At 50.0% G+C, this 27,968-nt stretch overlaps 1 protein-coding gene across 1 annotated transcript in view; it reads right to left on the reverse strand.

The window, feature by feature from the left end:
- Nucleotides 1-10,302: 10,302 nt before the first annotated feature.
- Tmem132d (transmembrane protein 132D) overlaps nt 10,303-27,968 on the reverse strand; it is a 195,847-nt gene continuing 178,181 nt past the window's right edge. Inside the window, exons 4-7 of the mRNA XM_074060685.1 lie at nt 22,878-23,083; nt 19,241-19,514; nt 16,676-16,867; nt 10,303-13,357 (exon numbers count right to left, since the gene is read on the reverse strand). Of these exons, the coding sequence (XP_073916786.1) occupies nt 12,182-13,357; nt 16,676-16,867; nt 19,241-19,514; nt 22,878-23,083 (1,848 nt within the window). The 3' untranslated portion in view covers nt 10,303-12,181. The remainder of the gene's footprint in view (nt 13,358-16,675; nt 16,868-19,240; nt 19,515-22,877; nt 23,084-27,968) is intronic.

Below are 27,968 nucleotides of genomic sequence, written 5' to 3' on the forward strand. Positions count from 1 at the left end.
GCCAGTGGCCCCCAAAACAGCATCTACCTGGTTAACCAGGTAGACTGTGTGCTCACCTGGTACCACTGGGTCCCAGGACTGTTGGAAGGCTCCTAGCCAAGGAGTCTCCAGTGACCTTTTCATTTCAGTGGTCACAGATCCCCGCTTGCCTTACTGTCGCTTCAAGAATGTACACATGGGATGAGGCGGTCCCCCAAGGGACTTGGGTTGTTAACAGGAAAGCAGGGTGGATGCTGTTATGGCATAACCAGTGGTCTGCGGCTTTGACACTTGTTACCCATGGGACTCTGAGAAAATGTCTTTGAATTTTCTGGGTCTGAAGTTCAAGATTAGAATCTAATCATCCTTGTCCTCCTGTGGAAAGTGGCTGAGATCCACTCAGGCAGGTTCATGATATAATTAATAGCTGCTAGTGAGAGATCATCCTCCCAGCCAAGGTCGATATATTGACATGTGGGCTCAGGGAATTTGCCCAATTCCAAGTCAACAAATGGAGAATTTTAATTGTGCTCATTGATCGTGTCTGTTATTTGAGGGGCAGTGAAGTGGAAGGGGAATTGTTTAAAACTCCTTCTTAAAGTTGGGAAGAAATGGAAGAGAGTCTACCACACTGTGACCACACCTCACCTTAGAGAGGCAGTGATGGAACTTCCCGATTGTGCCCAGTGTGCGCCGACTCTCCTGAATTCCACCACGATGCTTGTGAGTCTGTGTCGAGAGTGGGTGGTGACCTACTTCACTTGGTCGCCAGTGGGGCTCATGTCTAGCTTCAGGGATGAGCAGCTTAACCTGAGCGCTCTCACATCCCAGCTGAGGTTTCTTTCCCGTGGAGAGGCTCCATGCTGAGGGAACGGTTAGGCCTCTGAGCTTCACATGGGCTGTTCTTTCCGGCTTGGCACACCCCTTCTGCTACGGAAATAGGAAAGTTCCAAATTTTCCATGGAGAGGAACCACTCCTCCTTCCCCAACCTCTGTGATTGGAATGGGGTGATCACACCCCACTACGTAGAAGCGGTCACACAAGCAAAGCCTGATATCTGCTATTCTTTGTGAACACAGAATGAATCGAGAACGGGGGTGCACCTCAAATCAGGTCAGTGGAACTCAATTTCCGGACTTTTGTTAGAAACAGTTGGAAAGCTCACTCTTTAGTGGTTTGATGAGCTGTTGGATGTTAGCCTAGCATCAGGGCAAGGCTTCTTAGAGAGCACCTGCCTAAGAATATCACGATGTCAGTTTTCCATGACTTCTTATGACCTCATCTCAAATTCAGTACCTTGTGTGGCTTCTTCCCATACTGAATAGGACTCATCTGTACAACCAACGGAATAATTGAAAATGAGGACTGTGATTTTCTAAGTTAGGTCATAAAAGGCGTTGTGGCCTCCTCCTTGGTCTCTCTTGCGTCCCTCATGCTGCTGGAAGCAGGCCACCATGTTGGGAGGATGCCCCAGTAGCCCTTGCTGAGAATCCCTGTGGCAAGGCCTCCTTCTAACAATGACCACCAGCTTTCCAGACGTGTGAGTGAGCTACCTTGGAGGCATCTTCCAGTCCCATCCCAACTGTCACATGATGGTGGCCCCAGCCACCGTTTAACAGACCACATCCTCATGAGAGACCCTGGGGCAGGACCACCCAGCTAAGCCACTCCCAGGTTTCTGACCCACAGAAAGTGTGGGATGATAACCATTCATTGTTATTTTAGTATGCAGCCACAGATAAGTAACAGGCATCTAATTAGCTTACACAATGGCTATCACAGCAGAGGTGTGACAGTGACATAGAGTGACATGACTTTTTAAAGCATCAAGACACCATTTTTCCAAGATCAATCCTGTCCCATCCCTTCCTGCCCAGATAGGTCTCTGTCTCTACTTCTGAGGAGGAGACAGTCTTCCACTCACCGAAAAGCCATTTTGGGTCACAGTCTCAGAAAATTTTACCTTTGCTATTTTTCACCTATATTTATTTCCAAATACCTAAAGAACCAACAGTGAGTTTTGCATATTCCTTGAGGCTTTTTAAAACAGGTAGGATTTAGATTTTGTCTATTTATCCATGGAGAAAAATAATTTGTGTAGTTCCTCGCTTATGGGTGTCTGAGCTGTGATGTCCCCCAGGAGCCCTCCAGGCTTGGCCATTCTCATCCTTGTGGTTAATCATAGGTGACAGTCTTAGCCAGGAAAATGCCCCTTGGGAACTTAGAGAATCACAAAAGAGCACAGTTAAGTCTAAAGAAATGAGTAGTGCCAAAGCATGAAGAGGATGGGCAGAAATTTTCCTCTTGGGAGAGAGGGACACCCTTCTGGTACAAGCATGGTTCCTTTTGGGGCAATGAGAAATTTGCAGAAGGAAATCACTCAGTAGTTCTTCATCTTAATCAGATGACTTGATGTGCTTGGGTTTCCATTCTTCTAAGGTGAAAGGAATACAGAAGGAAGTGGTGAGGCCGTCCTCCAGGACCTCCACCTACCTGTGGAAAATCTCGAACCTCTGCTTTTCTTTCTTTTAGGATGTAGCTCTTGCTACCCTGTCTAAGGCTGAAAAACCATTATCTTCTGGGAGAAGTTCAAAGTTCACATTAGTGCCGTGCTTGAGGTCACAAGCTAGTAACTCCAGCTTCCTGGTGGACCTCTCAGATTAGAGGGGTGGTTGAGAGCTGGAAGTGGCAGAGCCAGGCTCAAAGCCAAAGACACCACTGAACACAAAGTTCCATGGGAAGACACCTGGGGCTTAGCTGGAAGCCAGGACCTACAGATGAGCAAAAAGTGTCTTAAAGAGCAACACCACTATCCAAACCACAGGAGTTGCTGAGAGAGTTACTCCAGATCACAGGAAATGAACTTGAAGTCCAAGGAGATGAAATAATATAGGAGTTAGGCAGGAAGTCAGGAGACCTGCCGACATGAAAGGAACCATTTGTGACAGGCTGACCCACGGGTCCCCCAGCCTGTGGAAAATGACAACCCGGTCAGACCATCCAAGGCCAAGAACTCTCCTGCCTGACACGTGGAGGAGTTGATGACACATAACCCAGTCTTCAGAAGTTAATGACACATAACCTAGTTTTCCAGGACCCATGTCCACAGACCCCAATAAAACTTGAGTTCTTGGGATCCCCCCGTGCAGTCTGTCTTGAGCCTGGCCACCCTCTGGTTTAGAGGGAGCACTTCTGCTTTGCTCTCGCTTTTCTTTACATTAATAAACTTGCTCTGCTTCAGTCTCCTTTGTGTCCATCCTTGAATTATTTCTCAGACAAGACCAAGCGCTTTCTGGCCCCCAGATCTGGTGATATGAATTTGGCGACAAAATGGCTCGTGTTGGTTTCCCATATTTATTACACAATCGGATTTAGCATCAGGAAGTCCTTGGAGACCTGCAGGGAGCACAGGAGATTTCTGCCAGTGTAGCTCTCCTCTGAGCAGCCAAGGCCATAGTGAGCCTCGAAACTGGGAGGTTTCCCACATCTGCTACTCTCAGGAGTGGGGTTTGGCATGGGGTTCAGTCCTGCAGTTTCCTGACCTTAATTAATCTGCTTGACATGTCTAAGGAGGCTGGGAAAGGTGCACGGAGGTGTGACGCGGGACTGGGTGGAACCCACTTGTTTACAGCCATGCATTCTTTCTCTGGCACAACACACACGCTCCAAAAGCAGGTGGGGGGGAAGGGCATGCTGGTAGCTGGGAACCCCAAGCAGCACAAAGCCTTTGGGAAAAGCCTGGCTCTTGGGCAGTGCCACACAGACAGAGTGAAGCAGACAATCGGTGCTCAGTTGAGTAATGAGCTCACTCCAGCCAGAAGAAATGAGCTCGCAAGTCCCATCACCGCTGGTAATAAGAGTCACAATTAGATCTCAGGGACTTCTTCGCTCTCAAGATGATATGTCTGTCTGCCCCTTAGGCCAGGGCTATACTGACAGCCAGGTCACACAGATCACTAAAGGGAAAAACAACCTCAGGTGACATGAATCCAGCTCCCGCCTACACCCAGGTTCCCACTTCTACATCAAGACCGTTTCTTAGAATCTCGTCACTCAATAAACCAAGTGACATCTAATCAATAACTGCTCAATTAACCAGACCAGGGTGGGTATTGCTATGGCAATAAATGACCCAAAACACAAATGACATGACAGCAGAGGTCAGTGTCTTGAGAAGAGACTGATGGGGGTGCTCTCCAGAGCCACACTCCTCTCTGTGGTGACATAGGGACCTGCATGTCGACTGTTGCATGTAGAACTCATTGGCTCTTAGCTGCCCTCATGGGAAGTGACACCTGTCACCATTGTCCACAGCCAATGTTGTCCAGAGCTAATGGGAAACCCCAAACTGAGCTGCAAGGCAGCCTGGAACACTGGCCTCTCTACCACAGTTCCCGGAGTCCAAACATGTCCCAAATATTTGGAGTCTACAGAAGAAGGGAGTCCCTCCCTTTTCCTGGGGATATGAAACATCCAAGGAAAAGTCTACTGGCTGCATGGAGGAGGACTGGCCAAGGGGAGGCCTCCATAGAGTAAGGAAGCCCCGGGAAAGAGGGGATATTTCATTTGTACGCTGTCATTCACAGAGGGTTGGGTCTTGGAAGTAAGCCAACAAGGTTTCTACGAAATTGATGAGAAGAGGTTCTATTGTCTGTATGTCTCTTTAGGGAAGAAAGTACATCTTGCTTACTTTTGTCTTCCCTGAAGTGGCAATACTGGGGCGACAGAGATGTGTTTATTGGCTCAGTGAAAGATGCTAGCACCAAGTACAAATGGCAGAACAGCTGAAAGTGAGAGCAATCCTGTGGCAATAGATCGGTTTCCTGGTTCCCACTAGATGGTCAACTTAATTTATCAGACTGTGCCTTCATCATTCATAGTCTAAGCCACTTATTGTCTGTCTGCCCACCCATCCATCCATCCATTCATCCATCCATCTGTCCATCCATCCATCCATTCATCCATCCAGCCAGCCAGCCAGCCAGCCATTCATCCATCCAATCATCCTTCTATCCATCTACCATCAGCTCACCCATCCACCCATCTCTCTAGCCCAACCTCCAACCACTCACCCAAATAATGTTTACTGATTGCTGACTCTTTCTAGGCATGGCTCCAGTCATGGGGTACATAGAAGAGAACAGATTGGACTAGATTTTTTACTCCTCTGAAATTTATATCCTCCTGGGTAAGATACAGAACAAACAAGAAAGAAGACATGCAGGAAAGAGAATTCTGAGTGCCCAAAGATCTACGAAGAACACAAAATGAGATGATTGGAGGGGGAGGGGCTGGGGAGAGTGTGAGGCTACTCTGAGGCGTCTCCTAGGAAGTGAAGTCTGAGAGAAGACCTGTATGATGAAGAGGGGCCAGACCTGTGACAATCTAGGGGAACAGAGTTCCAAAAAGAAGCAGCAACAAGCCAAAGGCCATGTGGTGATCTGATTTTATTTTGTTGAAGGAACAGACAAAAGGAAGCCGGATAGGAGCTCAGTGAGCGGGAGGGTGGAGGTGGGAAATGAAGGAGAGCTGGAGGCCGTGCTGCATAGACCTTCAGTCCACGGTATGGAATCCAGATTCTATTCTGTGACTGATAGGCATTATTTGAGCCCTGTTTTAACAAGTTCTTCCTGTTGACCTTCATTTAGCAAATAATGATTGTCTATTTGGTGGCTTTGTTCGGGAGCCATGAAATGCTCTGGATGAAGGAGAAATACAGAAGAGTGAGGCAGAGCCTCTGAAGTCATAAACCAATCAATACCCACAGTGCCTCAGGGCCCTGAGCACTGCTGAAGGGTCAAGCTTAATTGAATATTAGCAAAACAGCAGTGAGAGATTCAAAGTCTGGCCATCCAAGAAAGAGGCGCCATGCAGAGAGGACGTTGGCCCCAAAAGCCTTATCAGTGGGACCCAGCCATAGGGGGACACATAAGTGTGGGGGCCTTGTTTCTGTTGTTTTAGCATGGTCCTCAATTTTCTGGGGCCCCATATATATAGAATCTTGCGGAGGGCAGGACGTGAGAAATGTGGAGAAAGAGGGGGAAGAGCTACTGCTTTGCAAGGTCAGTATCCATGCTCTCGTTTCTGGCAAAAATATTGTGAGGAACATATCTCCCTCCGCTCTGAGTTCCCACACCGTGGTTCAAGTTGGGAATCACTCCTCCTTTTCCTAAGTTCCACGAATGGGGTGAGACACCTGTGACCAAGGCTTGGACCATTATATCTTTCCAGACACCAGCTGACTCAAGCTGGCCAGCAGGAATGGATAGAGGAATTTCTTCTGAACCCGTGGACAAAGGTACTGTCTTTGCTCTGAGATTGTTGGCTGTGAAACTAGTAAGTGCTGGGCTTCCAGAGTCACCATATGGAATGGCCTTGCCTAAGAAGGAAGCTAAACGGGCAAATTCAGAGCCAACTGGTGGAGAAGAGACAGAAAGAGTGCGGGTTGCCCTGGGCCCACCATCCAGGAAGTCAGGTGACCTCTGCTTGCCCAGTCCCAGGTGCTAACCCAGCCTGCCCCTCTCTGTCCTCATTGTTTCCTTTTCTTTTTCCTTGCCTTTGTTTGTGGCATTAGAGTTTGAACTCAGGGCTTTGCACTTGCAAAGTAGGCACTCTACTTCCAGCCCATTTTGCTCTGGTTATTTTGGTGATCAGAGTCTCATAAGCTATTTCCCTGGGGCTGGCCTCGAACCTCAATCCTCCTGATCTCAATCTCCCAAGTAGGTAGGATTACAGGCATGAACTGCAGGCACCTGGTTCCTCATTGTTCTCAAGTTCACTTATCATTTAAAATCACCTGCAATGCAAAGATTCTCTCTTCAACAGCTAGGTAGGACTACTCCCTTCCCAAGGGGATTTCTTTCTTCCTGGGGTGGGTAGAATTGTGTTTCCTCTCAGCATCTGTGAACTTGCCCTGAGATGGAAATAGGGTCTTTGTGACTGTGATAAAGGAAGATGACATCATACTGGAGTGCAAGATGTCCTTGTGAGAAAACGAAAAATTTTGACACGCAGGGAGAAGGCCAGGTAAGAATGGGGCAGAACTAGATTAACATGTCTACACATCAGGGACTGTCAAACATTGGCCAGGGCTACCAGAGGCTGGGACAAAGGCCTGGAGCGGAGTCTCCCCCACAGGCTCAGAAGGATCCAACCCTGGCAACAGCCGGGTTACAGACCTCTAGCCCCCGGAAGTGAACGAATAAATTCCTGTTGTTTTAGGCCACGCCCTTTGTGTGTTTCGATATGGCAGCTGTGGGAGACTCACAAATTCATGTTCCCTTTGTACTCATGCAAATCTTCTATTCCCTCATCTACAATGCATTTCCCCAGAGAAACATGCCACCTGGGGCTAGGGCTGTGGGACAGGAGGTGTACTGCAGTCTTGAGACAGTCTTGCAGGCCAGGCAGGGACTCCACTGAGCCAAGTCAAACTTGCATCTCAAACCCTGGCTGGCAGCCTTGTCCCCTCTCTATCACCTAGAGTGTTCATCCTGATGTCAAATGACAGCTGACCAGGAGAATCCAGGTCTCCCGGGAGCAGCAGTGGTCCACATCTTCCTGCCAGAGCACTGTCTGCTTTTGTGACACAGAAGCGAGTTTGGAGAGGAGCTAATGACTGCACCCTGAGAGGTGTGAAAGACGATTAGTTCACAGTTCTGAACTTTCCCAGAGGGAGACAGAAACACTGCTCATCCCCAGGATGCCCAGCATAGCCTATTTGTAAAGTGACTGTAAACCGAGGGGGAGGCAGGCTGTGATGGAAGAAATACAGTCCTGGCAGTCCACTCACCCAGGGCTCAGGCTGATGTTTATCACAATCAGCCGTCAGGACCAAAGTCCGGGGTGAGTTTTCTCCTCCCAAAACTCATAGGAGGAAGACCTAATCCCTGGTACCAGGATGTGCGACCTCACTTAGAGAGAGCTTTTCCAGATGTACTGGTTATGACAAGGTCACCCTGGAGAACGACAGACCCAACCCTATAGGCTGAGGTCCTTAAGAAAAAGGACCCGGGGGACACCATGTGAAGATGGAGGTGGATACCAAACGGGGCTTTTAAAGGCAAGACACACCGAGGATTGTCGGCAAAAATGCAGAAGCACAGGAGAGGCCTGGAGCCTATTCCCCTCAAATCCTCAGAAATCAACTCTGATGGCACCTGGACCATCAGAGTCTGGCAGACTTCTGCCTCCAGAGCTGTGAGACAGTAAGTGTCAACTGTTCAAGCCACCCAGCAAAGAGTTATCAGGGACTGCGGCAGGGAGAGACCCAGGAGGCAGTGAGCAGGCAGCCCCGGGGCGCTGTGGAGGCTGGTTCTGGTGGCTTTCAGTGTGGTCTCCAGCACAGGGAGGGAGACTGTGTTTCCAGAGGTCCACAGGAGGCAGAAAGGAGAGCACAAGGCCAGGTGGGAGAGAAAGGGGGCATGATGGCTTTATTCCTACTGGCAATGTCATCGAGACTGTCCCGTCACTGAGCACATGGTGTTGGGGCCAGCTTGGCTACTTTCCTGGGATTTACTGTGTCTGGTAGTCACCTTGGTTTCCCCACTCTGAGTCTACAGGCAGCTTTCTGGTAGCTCTGCAAAGTTGCAAGCCTCCAGCTAGCTCTGCGGTGTTTCCTGTAATTGTGACCACATTCTGTAGGGGGTTGGGGGACAAACTCTGTAAGCCCCTGACACAGATCGGGGCTCAGGTCTTTGAGAAATTATCTCCCCTGAATCCACTAGCATAATAAACTCCCTGCTTCCTGTAAAAATGGTCTCGGTGGCTTTGTTTCCCTTGTCGTTTCCCGCAACATTTTATCCCATTACTGCGACGATAGCGACAGGTGCTTAAAAGCTTCTTTTGCTGAGGAGAACCAACTCTTTAGTTGGGCCCATGAGTTAACAGAAAGCAGGAGAAACGCTAGGCACCCCTGGCTTCCATTTTGCATCTGTGTCCTTTGAGCCGTTCTCCCCTTCAGTCACTTTACAGCTAGCTTGGAACCCAGAAAGGACCTGGCTAGGAAACAAGACCGCCTGCCAGGTGTCGATGACTCATACTGTGACAAGGCCTCACCTGAGCCATCCTGAGACAATAAGCTAGAAGATCTGTGGCTGCCTGCTATGACCACCTATGGCCACGGAACCTGCCCCCAATTCTTCCTCCCATTCGAACCTAAAGTAAGTGTCTGTTGGGAATTGGAATAGCGCCCTCCGCTTTCTCTTCCCGCCCAGGCTGAGGAATTGCTCTCCTTTCTCTGCCCTCCACCTCTCTGTCTGGGAGCTACCCGGCATGTTCTCCCTCTTTAAGCAAGAACACATGCTTCGCTGGCTGTCTTGAAAACATGCCTTCCATTTGCATCTGTTCTCCCCACTTTTGGGTGGAGACAAAACTGGGAGAAGCATTTCTCGGCTGGGAGAAGAGTCATAAGATGGGGACAAACAGAATTGCCATTTTGAGCCCAGGAGACACTGGGATGGAGGGACCCCCACCCTCAACACCACTCATGCAAGTCCTTTTCCCAGTGTCTGGTTCTGCAAGTGACAGAAGAACCTTGGGTTTTGTAGGTGAAAGGGCCAAAATTGTAAATGTTGGCTTCACACTTTTGACTTGTTTTTAACGTCTTTTGTAAAATCTTTGCCTTCCAGAAATTACTTTGTTTCTCCTTAATGGGCCATTCCCGGATGTAAGTAAGGTCTGCGAGAGGGGTGTGTGTCCCACCCATGGCTCTGTCTCCAGTGCTCGGTCGCTCCTGGTCCAGAGTAGTTGCTCAGTAAAAGCGTGTTAAGTGACGAATGACCCAGTGTTCACCGCATGGCCATCTGTCCCAGGGTTCCACCATCTTCTGTCTGTGTGGAATTGTCTTGGGCCATGGTGAAGACAGGGACGTAAAGATGAACCTCTCAGCCCAGCCCAGTCCTTATGTAAATACAAGGAGACCCCAGAGTAGGGAGGGGGGGAGGGGGAGGGTAGAGAAGGGAGGTGGGGAATGGGCTTGCCTGTCTGCCTTGGCGCTCATGTACTGCACCATCCATCAGCAGGCTTTTAGGGGAGAATTACATGTGTGATTTATTTGCAAATCCTTTCAGGTCCTGGGGGAGGAACACTTAACACACAATGCACTTTGTCATCACGTGTCAACATCCTCTCAGTGCAGAGAGCGCATTACACGATGTCAGGGTGTAATTGGATTGAGCTGGATCCTTAAATCTGTACTTTCATTTACCAAAAGCCACAGCATAGGGAAAGCCATTTGCAATTGATGGTGGGCCCGTGGAGTGGCAGGGCGGTGGGGGGGGAGGGGTCAGCGTGTGGAAAGACAAAGGACAGTCATAAAGCCGCAGAGTGCATGGTTTATATTTACAGTCTGTGCGTTTATAAATATATGTTACATTCTTACAATCTACAATACATGTAGGTGGGTTTGGGAGTGGGCAGCAGCTGTGGTATTCCATGGAACGTTACACAGGTGAGGATCGGAAGAAATAGTAAGGAGGTGACCAAAAAAGAAAGGGTCATCATGGCAAAGTGGTGACTTTTTAGCCACCCAGCCAAACATGATGCATCACGGTGGAGATGGGAGCAGGTGGCTTGCTGGCTGCAGGAATCCCAAGCTCAGAGCAAGTGGGTAGCACCACAATGGGAGGGGAGGGGGCCAGGCGGGCAGGAGAAGCTGGGACTCACACGTGCATCTTCTTGGGGAAACTCAGTTACGTGACAGAGAGAGAGAGGGACCAGGAGAGAAGGAAGAGCAAGAGGGGGAGGAAGAAACACACACACACACACACACACACACAGATGGATAATGCAACAGAAGAGGAGGGAAGCAGAAATAGGTTCAGAGAAACTCAGACACAGAGGAAGAGAAGTTTATATATATATATATATATATGCAGAGAGACAGAGAGACAGAGACAGAGAGAGAGAGAGAAAGAGAGAGAGAGAGAATGATGCAAAGTTTAAAATACAAAGAGAAGAAAAAAGATGGCTCCAACAGCATGCCCCACCCCCCAACTGTCTTTCTTAGGGTCACGTCTTGTGGGCAATTATCCAGTCCCTCGTTCTCTGCTATGGAGTGGCAGGAGATGAGTGAGAATGCTCTAGGAACTTGCACCACCCATTACACACACATGTGCTGCCTCTCACCCTCCCTCTTTCCATCATGAAAGAGCGTCCCGTGCTGTCCAAATGTGTCTGGGCCTCGCTTCCCACCACCTCCTCTTACTCACCCAAGTCCTATCTCTGCACAAACCCCTCACTCCACAAGGACACAGAATGACAAGTTCTTGGACCTTACTACCCCAAGACCAGCCTCTTCATAGTGAAGTATGTCCCTGGAAGCTTCTCTGTAGAAGTCACCTGGACTTGACTGACACAAAGCTCAGAGAGAAAAGGGATACAATAAATGCTGCAAACTGTCCTCTCCGGCCCAGCCCCCAAATGTCCCACAGCTCCTGGAAGGCAGCGTGGACGTTAACAGAGGGAGCTTGCTGCAAGAGCCTGTCCTCTGAGCCTGTGAGGTCCTGTACCCCATGTCTTCAGTTTTCAGATTGAAAAATGCTCTGAATGCTGCAAAGAGTCGTGTGCGTTTGTCTGTCCTTGGCATGTCGTTGCAAAGATGCGGTGGTCTGTTTGCTCTTCTCGGCATCTGCCTTGGCCTGTCTGTAACCGGGGCCAGCTCTGACTCAGTCTTTGGAAGGTGATAGCTCACTCCCGTGCCTCCCGGAGCTGCCTGTGGCACCACATGGCCTGCAATTCTGCTCATGATGAGCCCTGCTGCCTGCACACAATGGCACACTTCCTCCCATCTCTGCCCATTCAACCCCACTCCCACTCTTCTTCCTTCATCTGCCATATTGGGTACAAGAACCATGTGGATCTTACAAAATCTGAATTGCTTTGATTAAAGAGAGACTAGTCTTTCCTGGAAGGTCTTGCAGTTCAGTGATTTGGAGCTCACTTTTTGCTCCAAGTTTAAAAACTCTTGCCATGTGTGATAAACCTCTTAAACTTTGAGCAAGACATTGCACGTTGAGATGTGTGGTGATGCCAAATCATGGCCTCCCTATCTGAGCGGAAGTCATTTTTCTTGGACTGTATTGACAGCATCACCCTTATCTTGCCCTGTCACCTCGTTCTGTCCCCAGGTACACAGTTGCCACACATGCCCGAATTAAAGGCCGAAAGGTGAATGAGAACAAATGTCTGGGTAGGCCTGGCTTACACATTCTCCTGTAGCCTTTCCAGGTAGCTGTGGAGCTCTGTGCACTCCCCAGGGTCCAGGTCCTGGCAGACCCACTTAATGTCATCCTCACTACTCATCACCATAGTGTTCCTCGAGGGGCACCCGTCATCTGAGGGGATGGCAGAGAAGGTGGTAAATGTCACTCTTTTCCTTTTCGAGGTAGGGGACGTTGGGGGCTCGCTTTTCTGGTCCTTCCCGTCCATGAGTGTGGCTCCTGTGGCCTTGAACAGCTGCCCACTGGTGCTGTTAGGGGAGCTGGTGTTGAGGAGGAATTTGTTCTCTTCCACGTCCAGACCCCTGTCAAGGATAGTGATCTGCTCATCTTGGGAGGAGGTGAAGTTCATGTGGTTCTCCAACAGCTCTGTCCGGTTGTTTAACCCAACCCAGTCATGGGAGCGACTCAGACCTTCTTGCTCCTCGAAGGGAACCTGCTTGTGTCTGTACTTCAGTGCAAAGGTCACACAGTTGATTAAGAAGACCAAGATGGCCAGGCAGAAGACGCCCAGCAAAGCATACATCCCAATCTCCAGGTCACTCAGCCCCTTGGCCACCTGGGCCAAATCATCCTCGTCCATGTCTGAGTTGCTTCCAGGGAGGTCTGGGAAGCTGGTGAGGTCCATGGCTGCGGTCTGAAAGTGGCTGTCATCATCCAGCAAGCTTTCCCGACCATCACTGTTCTGGAAGGTCGACCTCTCTGTGGTGCTGCCCCTTCCTTCCATGAGCCCTAGGGAGGAGCTGCTGTGGTACTGCCCTTCAGGTTTCACCCACTCCTGCAAGGGCTTTTTGGATCTCCTGTCACTGATATTATTGTCCAGGCGAACCCTGGCCCCAAAGTGTCCGCTGTCACTGGTGTTGGGGTTTGCATCATTTTGGCCAAATTTAACCTTGATATTTGTCGTTCCCATGGTCAGCACACTCTTGCGCTTGGACTTCTGGCATGATTCGCTGATGACCATCTCCACCTTCACCAGAGCTCCTTGTCCTTCAGTTTCAGCAGCAATTATTGGCCACTTGAACTTGGGGTCCTGGTGGATGGAGACCACCTTCTCATCCAAGGATGAGACCAGCAGGGAGAAGTCCTTCCCGTCATAAATGTCCAAGGGTGTGACTGACCCGTCACTGAATTGCACCCAGCAACTGACTGCTGCTTCCTGTGGAGTAAAAGAGGGAGGTCAGAGGGTTGGAAAGCTCGCTAAGCAGCACGTTTATAAAAACAGACATAAGGGACAGGATGCACCCTGTAGGAACAAGGAAATTCGGTTAAGCATGGAAACAGAGGTGAGAAGTACCACGGGGGAATTAAAGATCAGTCTTTAACCTGGCATGGTGCCTCACAGTTGAAACCCTAACTACTTGGGAGGGTGAGGATAAGAAGGATTGTGGTTCGAGGCCAGCCCAGGCAAAAAGTTTCTGGAGAAACCATCTTAATGGAGAAAGCTGGGCATGGCAGAACGTGCCTATCATCCTAGCTATGGCAGGAAGTTTAATAGAATTTTGACCTGGGCAAAAAAGCAAGACCTTATCTCAAATATAACCAGAGCAAAAAGGACTGGAGGTGTGGTTCGAGAAGGAGAACTTCTGTTAAAAAGCACGAGGCCCTGAGTTCAAATCCCCGTACTGCCCAAACAGATGGGCACAAAAATAAAAGCCCCACCCCCGATAAGATTTGCATTTTTCTGTTCAGGAGCTACAGTAATAAACTGCATATCCGCAGGGTGTGACTGGGATGTTTACAAGGTCACACATTGAAATGGAAAGTCTTTATCACGTTATTTTTACACTTAGCACTCAGTTTCCTCTTGTTACACACAACACAGAGTTGAGGCCCACCCCAGGTGCTGTAGGCTTTGGTTTTATTGACTTGCCTTCTTTAGGGCTAGGGTGTGTATTTTCCCTGGGGGCACAATCTTGCCTTACAGGTGAGGAGTGAAACCAGCCAGAGAGAGAGGAATATGCTGGGTGGAGATTTTATCTTTATTTCCTCCCCTCCCCTCCACCCCACTGTGCCCTCTGCCCCAACCTCTGAGAGATACAAAAGGAGCCCCAGCCGAGGCCTGTGCACATCTCCATCTCTGGCCTTCTTCACTTTGTTGCTTTAGACCAATGTCTACTCTGAGTAGTTTGAGCAGATGAATGGTTGGAGACAAACTCTGAGTTAATGCCAGCCTTTTTCAGAGAAGAGGTCATCGTGATTGATGATGGATCACAGCCCACAGGTTCCCTCCTCCTCCAGCTCCGCCGAGAGCCTGCTCCACCCCAACCCAGAAAGCTAATCAGCTCTGTGAAGCAGGTGGCCCTCTTGCTGGTCATCGCTGGCCTGAAGGAGGAGACGGCTGCTTTAGAGCCGTTAGTCTGGGCAGCACCAAGTGGCCGGTCAGTCCCTCCCTCCCCTCTCTTTCTTTCTTGTGAAAGAAGAAAGACAGACTGAAGCTGTTAGCCGTGAGAGACAATTAGTGAGAACTTACCTAGAATTGGGGAATGGAGCCCCACTTTGGGCCAAGCACGGTGGAGCTCGTATAAGCAAACACTTGGGTACAGCATTTCCCCACAGGAAGAGAAAAAACTAAAACCAATTAAAGTCACAGAGCAGTGAGAGTGGACACCACAGAGACTGTTTGGGGTCTTACAGCTGGAGTCTGAGATTCCCTTAATCCTAATGAGACAGTCCTTATTATTTAAGCTTGCTTCTGTTTCTCTGTCTTCCAACCAAGGGGCCTCTGACCATGGCAGAGGTAAACCTTGTTCAGCCTCCAGAAGTGACAAGAAAGGCTCCTCAAACGTGGTTGGTGGCCTCTGCTCCTTTCTCCAGCTTGGCCGGTAGCTACTTATCTTGTTAGACATTGGGGTGAACCAGCTGCTACGTGGAAAACCCAAGGCGCTGTGTAAAAGCACTGACTGTCCAGGCTCTGTAAATCTGTAAATTTCCTCAGCAGGAAATTCAAATGTGCAAGGGGTTTCTTGAAGGTATAGCGTCAGAGCCAAACCGCCCACAGGGACCAAGGGTCGTCTCGCCAAGTATGGAGCAAATCTCAGGGCGCCATGTTTACCTCGGCGAAATGGATTCGCTCTTATTCCAGCCGTGTGTTACCATATTCTTAACTCTAGCTGGCGGCCCCCTGATTTTTATCACCCCACTAAGACAGAAGAAGCCTCTGCTTACTTCTCCTTTGCTCTCTCTGCCCCTTGCATCCTGGCTGGCACCCTTCTGGACAAAAGAGGTTCGATTTTGCCAAGAATTGCTATCTGTTGCTGGCATCATCCACCCTCAAATGGTTTCTAACCCCAAGCCCTGCATGCAAAGGCCACAGTGAGAGGGTCAGGGTGTCAGCTGACATGTGGTGGAGGGGACGGAGTGAGAGGTCCATCCAGGCTGGGAACCTGGAGGTGGCGGTTCTGTGTGCCTCCTGGACAGCCCAGCTTGGCCTCCTTCCTGCTGTGATCACCATCGTGAGACGAGTCTCAGGGTGAGTCTGCAGAGGGGAGGGAGGCAGGGGAAGGACTCAGGACTGATAGCGAGGCTGCCAGAAAAATCTCCGTGGCTTGAGGATGTCTCCTCTTGCAAGCCCCAGTAAGAATTAGCAGCCTGGGACTGCGTCTTTTGCTGTCAAGCAAGTTCACACAGATCTCTCTTTCTAAGGAATCATGTCTGCCCACCTCTAAAGAGGGAGGCGAGCAGGTTCACCTATGAACAGTCCACTTTGTTTGGAAACATGGTACCAACACACACACACACACACACACACGCACACGCACACACCATACACACACACACATGCAGTACACACATCATAATATACTTACAATGCACAGCACACACGTGCACAGCCAGGCACATGTACAGTAGGAATACACACAGACAGACAGCATAACACATAAAGCACGCATACATCGACACAGTATACACACATACACAGACACCCACGGCACACTGCAGGAGCACACTGGCTTTAACGGAAAGGAATGAAAACCTGGATTCGCTTCGCCACAGTCCTCTTTCCTCCTTGAGCTCAACGATGTGGAAGTGGACACAGTCTCCTGAAATCCCCCCCCCTGCACCCCCACCTGGACTCCCTCAGGGCGGGGGGACCTGGCTGCACGCCATGGGGACTCCTGACTACTCTGTTCCTATCCTCATCCATTGCTGGGTGAGGCTCAGTGTGTCCAGCCTGGGCTGTCTGGACAGAGGAAGAAAGAGAGCGTGGACCAGCCCGGACACTACCAAGTGACCGTGCGTTGTGGTGGGTAGGGGCAGTGTTTCTCCAGAGACCTGCAGCAAGATGGTCATGGTTTACTTGCTGCAGTTTCCTTCCATCTCTGCTTGGGGAGCATGAGAAAGAGTGGCTTCCTGCTTCACAGGCCCCTTTTACAGTTGAAAAGTGTGTCCTGTCTTTCATTAATGCTCTGGACAAGTGTGTGACTCATCTGATCAGGCCTCCACCTGCTGTGTGATGACCCCCTCCTGCCCTTACCTGTTTGGGTCTCTGCAGCAGTTCCTGAGCCACTGCAGTGGCAAAGATGGCTCTGTTACTTCCGGGGCTGAGCTGTAAGGAGAGCGACAGTCCTGTCACCAGCTGGACCCCGAGGTCTGTGATGGTCACCTTTTCATCTAGCACAGTGATGGTCTTTTCAGCCAGGATGGCATCTGATAGAGGGGACAGGATCTGCAGGACAGAACCAACATGACAAGGAGAGGCTCTCTGCAGTTCTGAAATTCGATCAGTGGCACAAAGTGTGCTCCGTGTGGGTGAGGGACAGAGACAGACAAAGAAGCCAGTATCTGGAATGAGCCTTTCCCATGACACCTTCCTCTTGACCTAGATCTTTGTGGAAGTATCACAGCAAGGGAGGGTAGAGGGGTGCTTGTCACCTGCTTCCACCCCACAAATACGTTCCATTTGTCAGCCGAGCTCTGGTAGCTCACACCTGTAATCCTAGGCACTTGGGAAACTGAGATAAGGAAGAGAGTGGTTTGAGGCCAGCTCGGGCAGATAGTTTAAGAGACTTCATCTCCAAAATAATAACCAGAGCAAAATGAACTGGAGATATGGCTCAAGCAATAGAGCATCTGCTTTGTAGTCATGAAGCCCCAAGTTCAAATCCAAGTCCCACAACCAGAAAACCAACAAACAAAACTCCGTTTGTCACTTTGTCCACCCTCATCCTTGACAGCAGGAATCAACATTTTTGAGTTCATTTGAGTATCGTGATTCATACACAGCACGGATCACTTCTGCTATTGCTGGTGCATATTTGTTTAAAATGTTTTAACCAATTTGTTTCTAAAAAGCCTTCATCTCAACAAAGAATAATGGGTCTGGTAGCTAGCTGCATATTTGTCTATTTCTCCCTCACACATGAAAGCCAGTGTGTAACTAAAAGGTACGGCTCGTTGGCCTAGGTACCCTCTTTTCCACTCCTGTCTCCAGTGGGCATTTGCAAATGCCACAGTGGTGCCTAGGGACATTTTGGAACATCATCCTGTGTCAGTCCTATGGCCGGTGCTAACACCCCAGTCACATTTCTCCTCTGCACAGCTGTAGTGACTCAAGAGTGAGGCTCTGTCCAGCTTAGACCCTGAGCAGGAAGTCTGTTTTCAACACCTATCTGTGACCTTGCCTGTCCTTGCCTTCCCCTTACTCAAGTGACAAAGGCTGGTCACTCCCTGTGACCCTCACATCTTGGAGTGTTCCTCCTCCTCTGGCTGCCTCCGTTTGTTTGATATAAATCACTTTAAAATGGAATCGATGACCATCATTTACAATAGTCAGAAGATTTTATGTAAAAAAGATAGATTTCCATCCCTTCTAGAAAAGGTGTGTCATGTGGCCACACAGGGCTTGTCTTTCCTCCTGTCCGCCTGCCCCGTCACCTGTTGTCTTCCCGACACCGAGGGCTCCCAAGGGTCCCCATCTGTCAACTCATGCCTCTCCTGCCCCCTCACTGATGGCACCTTCTCCACTTCTAGGGCCCATGTGAGCATGTGACTCCAGGCCCACAGATCCACGGACTCTGCGTCTGCAGGTTCAACCAAATGCAGATCAGAAAGACTTGAAATCACATTGATTCTGCACTAAACACGCACAGACTTTTCTCTTGTTATTCCCAAACTACACTGCATAACGATACGTACTAGCTATTGTAAGAATCGAGAGATGGCTTAAGGTATATGGCAGGATGTGGGGAGGTTCTGTGCAAACCCTGCACCATTTTATGCAAGGGACTGAAAATCTGCTGGCTTTGGTGTTTTCTGGACCCAATCTCCCTGGGGATTCTGAGGGATGACTGTGTTCTCCTCCTTGACTCAACTGCTCTCTTGCAAAACCAGCCCATTTTCCAAGATGGATATTTTATTGAAAATATTCCACAATTCGAAATCGTTTCAGCTGAAGGGTCCGAACGCACAGCTGCTTTAGAAACCTCCCTCATTGCTAGCGAGACACTCTCCTCTCCTCTAAACCTGGCCTTCTGAGGGCGAGTCCTTCCTTTGCTCTCAAATGGGAGTTAAAGAACCAGCCCATGCCAGGCCCCCGCACAGAGCTGTGACCCTGCACTCCCAGCCCTAGAAGTCAGAACCCACGAGATCAGCCGGTTGTGCTCCTGCCCCCTGCATATTTCTGAGATATTCAGGTTTCCTAGGCCTGAAGCTGGGACAGGGTGGGGGTGGCAGCCTCCATGTCATGCAGGCGTGGTTGGCTTAGGTGGCAACAGTCAGGGGAGTGCAGGTGCCACGCAAGAGCTGGCCATGCCTGTGGACCAGACAAGGCCACCTCCCCTCCAGAGCTCACAAGACGGCCAGAACTACCATGGCTCCTGCGGAAGTCGTGTGTCAGTCTCAAACACGACCAATTGGAGATGCAGTCCAGTGTCCTCATGTGTGATATATGAGATACAAGAATATATATACTCTTGTATCATAAAGCCACTCACAATGTTTACCTGACAATCTCATCACTGTTACCCCAAAATAGAATCTGCTGAAAGCAATGGCACCCGCTGAGCTGTCACCTGGCAGAGCATGGGCAGGGTCTTCTTACCTGGATGGTGGTCATCCCAAGCTCCTGCCCAGCCAGGATCTGTCCTCTTTGCAGCTTGGCAATCCTGGGCTCCTCCACCTGCACGAAGTCACTTATCAGCTCTGTGATGTCCACTTGCCAGTCCGAGCCCAGCAGGTAAGCCAGGTGTCCCCCAGGGTCAGCCGCCTCGGCCACAAACTGTGTCAAGACCCGCACCATGGCATGCTGGTATTGGAGAGTGCAGCCTCGGCCCCTCCTCTCATCGTCGTCCTCTTCCTCACTGTCCCGAGCTGGCCTGTCAGAGAGTCAGTGCAGATGGACAGACACTCCTGAGTGTGCACCCCGAGGGTCAAAGATGTCTTACTATGGAGACACCTGCACACCCATGTTTATAGCTACACTATTCACAGTAGCCCAACTATGGGACCAGCCTAGGTGCCCACCAACAATGAGAGGATGAAGAAGACATGGTGTATATGCACTGTGGAGGTTTACTCTGCCATTAGCAATGAAAAGACGTCATTTGCTGGGAAATGGATGGAACTGGAGTTCATCATGTGAGTGAAATAAGCCAGTCCCATAACGACAAGTACCACAGGTTTTCTCTCATTTCTGGAGGCTGGGGAAAGGGGAAGAAAGGAAAAGGGGTCCTGGAAGGAAAGGGGACTAGGAGGGAGATAAGAAAGAGTAACAGGTGAACGTTACCGAAGTACGTTATATGTGTGCATGCAATTGTCACAATGAAGCCCCTTATTTTATATGATTAATTTACCCTGATTAAAAAGACATGATTGGATGGTCTCTCGTGATTAGGTTTTAAAGACGGTGACATCCGTGTAGCTGTGTTCTCTTTCCCTGGCTCTCTCACTTGCCCGCCCTGATGAGGCAAGGTACCATGTTCTGAGCTGTCCTATGGAGACACCCATATGGCCTGAAATTGAGTCGCCTCTGGCTAACAGCCAGTGAGGAGCTGAGTCCTCCCCAGCACATGAGTGAGCTTGGGTGTAGCCCCTTCCCACAGGCACCTTGAGATGGGACCTCAGCCGCACAGGCAGGCACACTGAAGCCCGGAAGAGACCAAGCTCCTGGGACCCAGTTCAGCCATGCCTACTTCCCAACCCACAGAAACCAATGGACAATACACACTGTGCTTTCAAGCCATGCCAAGTTTTGGAATGACTTTCTCTTGACAGTTTGAACTGTTTTTTGAACTTGGGGCCTCGCCCTTGCTAGGCAGGTGCTGTACCACTTGCCACACCTCCATCCCTTTTAACTTTAGCTGGTGTTCAGATAGGGTCTTGCACTTCTGTCCACGCCCAGCCTCAGACCACGATCCTTTTACCTATGCCTCCCACACAGCTGGAACGACAGGCGTGCACCACCACACCCAGCTTATTTACTTTTTTTCAGTGTCTGTAGTACTTTTTATTTTATTTTTATTATTTATTTATTTATTTTTTATTCATTTATTCACATGTGCATACATTGTTTGGGCCATTTCTCCCTCCCACCCCGCCTCGATTCCAGGCAGAACCTGTTCTGAGCTTTTCTCCAGTTCTGTTGAAGAGTAGAAATAAGCAATAATAAGAAAGACAAAGCATTTTTGCTAGTTGAGTTAAGGACAGCTATACAGAGATTTCAAGCATTGCTTCCATGTACAAATGCGTTACAATCCAAGTTGATTCATCTCTAACTGATCTTTTTACTAGTTCCTGATCCCCTGCTCATGATAACCTCTGTCACCTTAAGGTTTTTGTATTAGTTCCTCTGCAGTGGGGACATCAAATACTATCATGTTTAGAGTTTTCTTCCTATCCACATACCTCCCGTGTGTGCTCTCCCCTTGTCATGTGACCCAAGAGCTGTATTTGCCCTAGATCTAAAGTCTGCATATGAGGGAGAACATACGATTTTTGGTCTTCTGAGCCTGGCTAACCTCACTCAGAATGATGTTCTCCAGTTCCATCCATTTACCAGCGAATGATAACATTTCGTTCTTCTTCATGGCTGCATAGAATTCCATTGTGTATAGATACCACATTTTCTTGATCCATTCGTCAGTGGTGGGGCATCTTGGCTGTTTCCATAACTTGGCTATTGTGAATAGTGCCGCAATAAACATGGGTGTGCAGGTGCCTCTGGAGTAACCTGTGTCACAGTCTTTTGGGTTTATCCCCAGGGGTGACACCCAGCTTTTTGATTGAAATGAGGTCTCACTTTTTGCCTGACTGGCCTTGGATTTCAGTGCCTCCCGAGTAGCTGGGATTACAGGTGCGAGCCACCATGTCTAGCCTTGGGATGACTTTTAAACTAATAAATCTTGGGGTAAACCCCTAAGTCACACAGGCATGGACAACTAATTTGTCAGAACTCTGATGACTGGTGTCACCCTCTAAACCAGCACCTGATGGAGGTGGGCGTGTAACCCAAGGTAAGGTGACCCTCAGCAGGAACTGTGAGAAGGACTGGGGTGATTCAAAGGAGACAGACACAGATCCTCCCTCGGCATCTGGCACAGCCGGCCCCTGCACAGTGTGTCTCAGGCTCCATCAGGACAGCAGCTGGCACCTCTCCCAGGAGCTCCTTGCCATAACTGAGCCCACAGCTGTGGCAGAATCTGCGACGAGCCACAAGCAGACCAATCTGGTCCTGGTGGATCTGTCCCTATAGTCTCTCCCCTCTGCAGTCTCCAGTTCACTCCTAACCCCATCCTCCCATCCCAGCACTGCATACTCCAGAGATGTACCATTGCTGAAACTGTCATCTGAATGTCCACGGGACCCACAGCCTTTGTCTGCAAGCTGTCTGCTCTCCCAGGAGACAAAAGGGTGGAAGGGGTGGGCTTCTAAGGGGAGGAACATCAAAGTCCCCTCAGGTGAGAACCATCCACAGCCCACAGGCAGGAATTGTTCCTTGTGTGACTCTACTTACTCTGACATGCAGTATATTCCTAGCACGTGCCTTTATTTTTATGGAGTCTCTGAGACACAGTCTCAATGGTGAACCTGATGCCTGTGACTCTCCCTTCCTGGTGCTCATCTGGCTGCTGGATGGGTGACAGAGACTTTTACAACTCTACCAAACCCCAACCAAGTGTGTTCAGGTGCACAGAGCTCAGGCAGAGCTCAGAGCTTCTGCACTGGGTTATAAGCCACAGCCCTGGCCAGGCAGAAACGGCTCCATCCCCTCTCCACGGGCCCTGTTGCATGCTCCCTCCCAATGTTGGTTCTCCCCTCTTTCTCCCAGGCCTGAGCTCTGGGCTAGGCAGGGTGGTCTCTTCCTCTGATTCCTCTGTCTTCAGCTGGGGGCTAGTGACTGCAGCCTACCTGCCCACTTAGTGTACTCTTGCTACCTGGCTAAGGGAACTAGATAAGTGGTGGGAACACACCTGAGTGAAGACAAGACTTTGGCTCAGGACTTTTGCTGGAGCTGTGAGGAAGGGGAGGAGGCACTGCCCACAAGAGCTGTGGAGAGGTCAGGGTGGAGGAAAGGTGATGCCCAGAGCAAATCAGCGCAGAGGGACAGAGAGAGACTCAGGCCTTAAGGTATCATGGGAATCCTTGGGTCCGGCCTTTCTGGAGTTAGCTGCCTGCCCACTTCCCTGTGAGCCTACGCTATGGGCGTGAGTCTCTGCAATGGAGCCCTGACAGACACACACCTCTTGTTGGAGATGATGGGGACCCTCCAGCCCTTGATCTGGTTGAGCTCGGTGTCTGAGACCTCGATCTGCAGCGGGAGCCGGGGCACCCACACCGTCATCTCCAGAGCACTGTGCAGGTGCTGGTAGGTGAAGTGGACTGCCACGCTCACCTTGCCTTTCATCTCTTTCCCATTGACAAAGACGTAGTCACATTTGTCAGAAACCTGCCGAGAGGTGGGAGAGAAGGGAGAAGGTGAATTTTCATTGTGTTCCATAGTCCGAGAAAGGAGGCTGTTTTGAGAATGAATCCCAGTAATCAACATGGCTGGTTACTTTCATTTTATTTATTTGGCAGTACTGTGGTCTGAATTTAAATCCTCATTTGCTAGGCAGGTGCTCTACCACTAGAGTCACTCTGCCAACCCCGTGTGTGTGTGTGTGTTGGGTTCTTTTGAAATCTAGTGAATGATTTCTCCTGATCTCTACCTCCTGAGTAGCTGGAACTACAGGAGTGAGCCACCAGCACCTGGTGGCTGGTTGCTTTGGAGCACAGAAGCTGCTGTTACCATAAGCTAAGGACCTTTTATCCCCAGCAGTGTTGGCAAGTAAGTCATTATCAAATAAAATCGCATACATTTACAGAAAGCAGCACAATGTCTTGCCATATATATCGTGAGATGACGACCAGAGTCATTTTGGTCCATACACCCATCGCCTCCACAGTAACTTCTGTTTGCATTTGTGGTGAGAACAGTTAATATCACTTGTCTTGGCAGCTGCACACAATATGGTGTCATTCCCTGTAGTCACCATGCTGTACACCGGAGCCCTAGAGTTTATTCACCCTCAGTAACTAAAACTGTACCCACCTTTCCCTGCCCCCAGCCACCAGCCACACTTTCTGTCTCTGCTTCTGTGAGCTTGACTATTTTGGATTCCACATATAAGTGACATTGTGTGTTGGTGTTTGTCTTTCTGAAGGGCACAGCATCCTTCAGGTTCATCTGTGCTGGTGAAAGTGGCACAATTTCCTAACTAGTGTTGCCCTGTGTGTATTTCCCTTGGGTCCCTTAGCCGCTCACGTGCCAGTGGGTGCCTAGGCTGTTTCCACATGTTGGCTATTGTGAGTTATTAAATTAAGGATCTCGAGAGAGGGAGATTACCCTAGATTCCTTAGGTTGGCCCTAGCTGCAATCCAGCTGCCATGAGAGGGAGGAAGGGAGAGATTTGGTGACTGCAGGAAACAGAAGTAGGTGCTGTGGCGCCATCTTGAAAGTGGAGGGAGGTGTAAGGATGGAAGGAGGACTCTAGAGCACAGCTCTGCCCACACTTTGGCTTTGGCTAGATGAGGAAACTGATTCCAGAGTTCCAGAACCTTGACCTTCGGAACCATGGGTGGGGGTGAGGAGGGGGCTTCTTATCTCACAAGTCACCACCCAGAGAGGGAGAGAAGGCTGTACCTCTGGGCCAGGAAAGCATCATCTCTTACTTGGGCCTTGCTGGGCAGGTATGGAGTGGGGAAGGGGAGCATGAGGAATCCCCATTTATTGAGCATCTGGTACAGGATAGGGCTACTGAGCACATGTGTATCTCACGTGGTCTCAGCACCATGGCTGGAGGCAGGTGTCAGTATTGCCTGCATCTCACAGATGTTGAACCTGACCAAGGACGTGTGCTGGAAAGAGGTAGAGGCAGGCCTCAGACCAGGTGAGGTCTCCCTTCCCCCACAGTCACTGTTCAGCCTGAGGGCTTTCTTGGTTTCTATCTTCTTAAAGATGAAAGCCTCCCTTGAGCACTTAAAGAGGCATGAAGCAAAGCAGAGAAGAAATTACTAGGTTGTGCAAACATCACAAAGGCATAGCCAATGCAGTGCCTTTTGTCTGACACCGAGGCAGCACAGACAGCAAATGCACAAGAGGGGCCACTGTGAGACTCAGCCTGCTCAGAGTGATCGATCACTCGATCACTTGGAAGAGAAACGCACGCCCAGCTCCGTTGATATGTTGGAGGAGTTTGTCATCCTCAGTGTCTGCCGATAGCAGAGATACTTAAAACTGATCACAAAGCTGACTGGAACAAGCCCAGCTGCTTGATTATAATTTGTGGCCTGGCCAGGGCTTGTCTTGCGCCAGAGCCCAGGGAATCTTTAATGCAAGGCTGTTTCTCCTCCATTTCTCAATCAGGTCCAGTTGTCACAGAGGAGCTGAGTTCTTGAAGGAAAGAGGGGTAGAGGGAGGGAGAGAGAGGAGGAGTGAGGAAGGGAGAGAGAGTATGCCTTTGTACGTGAGTGCATGCTGGTGTACGTGAGTGCATGCCGGTGTGTGTGGAGTTGTTTAGGTCCAGTAGAAAACCAGTGTTACACGTGGCTGGAGTATTCCAGACTCTGTACCCACAGCTCCCTGGTGACCCACCCATGGCCCAGTCTGCATTCTGCACATGGAGGCGAGGAGCGTTTGCTATGATTTCTGGTTCTTCTGCAGGCTCACTGCAAGCTTGTCCTTCTAGCTCTCTTGCTGTTGAGTGGGGACGTGACCCTCCTGGCCTATGGGCTGTGAACAGGCGTCATTTCCTTGTAGGGATGTTTCACTTCCAACGAGGGACCATCCAGAACTCACCTTCCCTCTGGGGTGATGCCTGGTTGGTGTTGAGGTGGTGGCTGACATTGGCTCAGAGTCGTGAGATACACAGAGCTGGTGGCACAGACACAACCCACAGGTGCCTGGGGCCAGCCGAGCCCGAGCCCCTTGCTTGGGTTAAGTCATGGAGAGTCCCTGTTAATTTGTTACTTCACTTTCATGAGCTTATCGTGACTGTTGTAACACGCCTGCACCATATTCTAATGGCTGTATTAGTAAAAGCATGTCAAATTGTGGTGTTTGTAGGCCGGGTCTGAGTGAATAGATAGATGAAAGCAGATAAGATAATGAGCAGGTGTCTATGAATATTCTAATTCCTGCAAACTCAAAACAAGCCAGGAATGTAGTTGGGGTCTTCACTGTGGGACAGAGGTCACTGTCATAAACCTGCCACACCCACGTCACCCCCAAATGCCCAAGTTATGGGAGGGGCCCCTCCTAATGTCCAACACATTCTAGGGAGTGAACCTGTGTGCAAAAGAAGTTAATACCAACCAGGAAGGAGACATGGCCAGGCCAGGTTCACCTGGGAGGGGTTAGGGGAGGGGGAGGTAGGAGTCGAACTTGAACAGAGCACAAGATGGAGGAGAGACTTTGGAGGCAGCTAGAAGTCATTTTACTGAGCCTGTGTGCCTGTGTGTGTGGGGATCAGTTCTAGATAGATGTCTGGCGGCATCAAGGGTCATGAGTTATATTTTTAAAGTTTAATTTCAAAAAGTTTAAAAATTCATACAAACAAATTTCATGTGGTATTTAAGGCATGTAACCTGATGCTATGAGATTAATATGAACAGAGCATCACTACTCCAAAGCAAATTAACAGAACAGCATCTCGTAGTGACATTTTCCTCCCCTCCCCTTTCCATTTCCTTCTCTTTTTTTATTTTTGTGGCAAGATCAGCTTGAATCTCCTCATTTACCAGGAGCCCAAAAGAAGAGTGATTTTATCCCCATTGTGCTCCCCTTGGACACCAGTCTCCAGCCTGATTCACCCAAACACCTTTTTTGTGTCCTCTGACTGACTCCATTCCCCAGCCCTGGTGACCACAACTCAAATCCTGTGGTTTTGAGTCTATGACACCAGGGTCCTTGCTTGAGGCTGTCCTCCATGGAGGGGACCCTGGTCCAGGAGGTGACAGGGATCTTTCCTGGCAGCACTTGTGACTCAGTTATGGCTGCAGCTGCCTCAGTCACTCTCTGCCCCTCATTGCTGCCCATGTGTTGTGTTCTAGTTTGAGCAGAGCCAGCAGGTGGCGGGGTGGGGAGCAGACACTGTGTGGACACTGGGGTTTGAGAATCTCTCTACACAGGAGGGTTGTGTGCAGCCCCAGGGTCAGGGCAGGACCCTGGTGAGGCAGGTGCTGGTCCATGCATCTGCCTGAGAGCCTTCGCTCTGTCCAGCTGCCCAGGACCACCTCAGAAGCACCATTTCCACATTCTTCTGAGCCCTGGCCCCAGGACTGGGAGAGGTGGATGGTTGGGGGCTGGGAGAGATGGACTGCTGGCCCAAGCTGAGCTCTCTCTCCATTCTCTTTCAGGAATTTGACCTCAGATTTCAGCCACCTGTACCAGAGCCCTGATGTGGGAGAAGAGGAAAGTTGAGGTGGGAGCTACGTGGAAATGGACTCTAGACTGGCTATTGGGGAGAGGTACTGAGATAAAGGCTGTGTGATGTGAGTCAGTGAGCAACTGAGAGAGAGAAGAGAGAAAGAGAGAGAGAGAGAGAGAGAGAAGAGAGAGCTCCCAGCTGCAGTGTATGTTGGTGGTGGCTAACAGCTCTGCTCTGCGCCTTTCTTTGGAGTACACCTTTCTCTGGGCTGATGGGAACTTTCTGTGCAGAGATGCCCAGAAGATTCTTCCCCACTCCTGGGGAATCCTGTACCCATACCAAGTGTTCAGATACACATTAAGGTGATCTCCATGGTATCCTTCATACCCCAGAGCTCCTGGGGAGACAGTGTTTAGCAGAAGGTGGATCCCTCCTGCACCCCACCATGGTTGGGTGACAGTGCTCCCAAATCCCTGGAACCTGTAAATGCTAGCCATGTGGAGAAAGGGTCTCTGCAGATGTCTGGTGTTAGGACTTTGAGTTGAGAGTGTCCTGTGGTGTCCAGCAGGTCAGTGTCTTATGAGACAGGCAGAGGAGACGTAGTGCAGACTGGACTGAAGTGGCCACAAGTTCATGAACGCCATCAGCCCCTGGACGCTGGACAAAGGAGGGACCTCTCTCCTAGGGAGGTTTTTGTCTCCACACTTCCAGCCTCCAGAACAAGGAGAGAAAGAGGTGTCTGGTGTCTGAGGTCACCAAGCTTGTGGTTCTTTGTCACAGCAGCCATGGGAGGCTCAGACCTCACTCAGTTCCTCCTCCTCCCTGCCCTGTCCTTCTTCCCTCCCTGCCTTAGGACCTCCCTAGCTCAGTCCTCCCTCAGGAAGGCCGGGGCCAGGGAGCCTCATCCGGCTTGCCAGATCTGGG

This window comes from Castor canadensis, chromosome 18 (genome assembly GCF_047511655.1).
Source record: "Castor canadensis chromosome 18, mCasCan1.hap1v2, whole genome shotgun sequence".
NCBI lineage: Eukaryota > Metazoa > Chordata > Mammalia > Rodentia > Castoridae > Castor > Castor canadensis.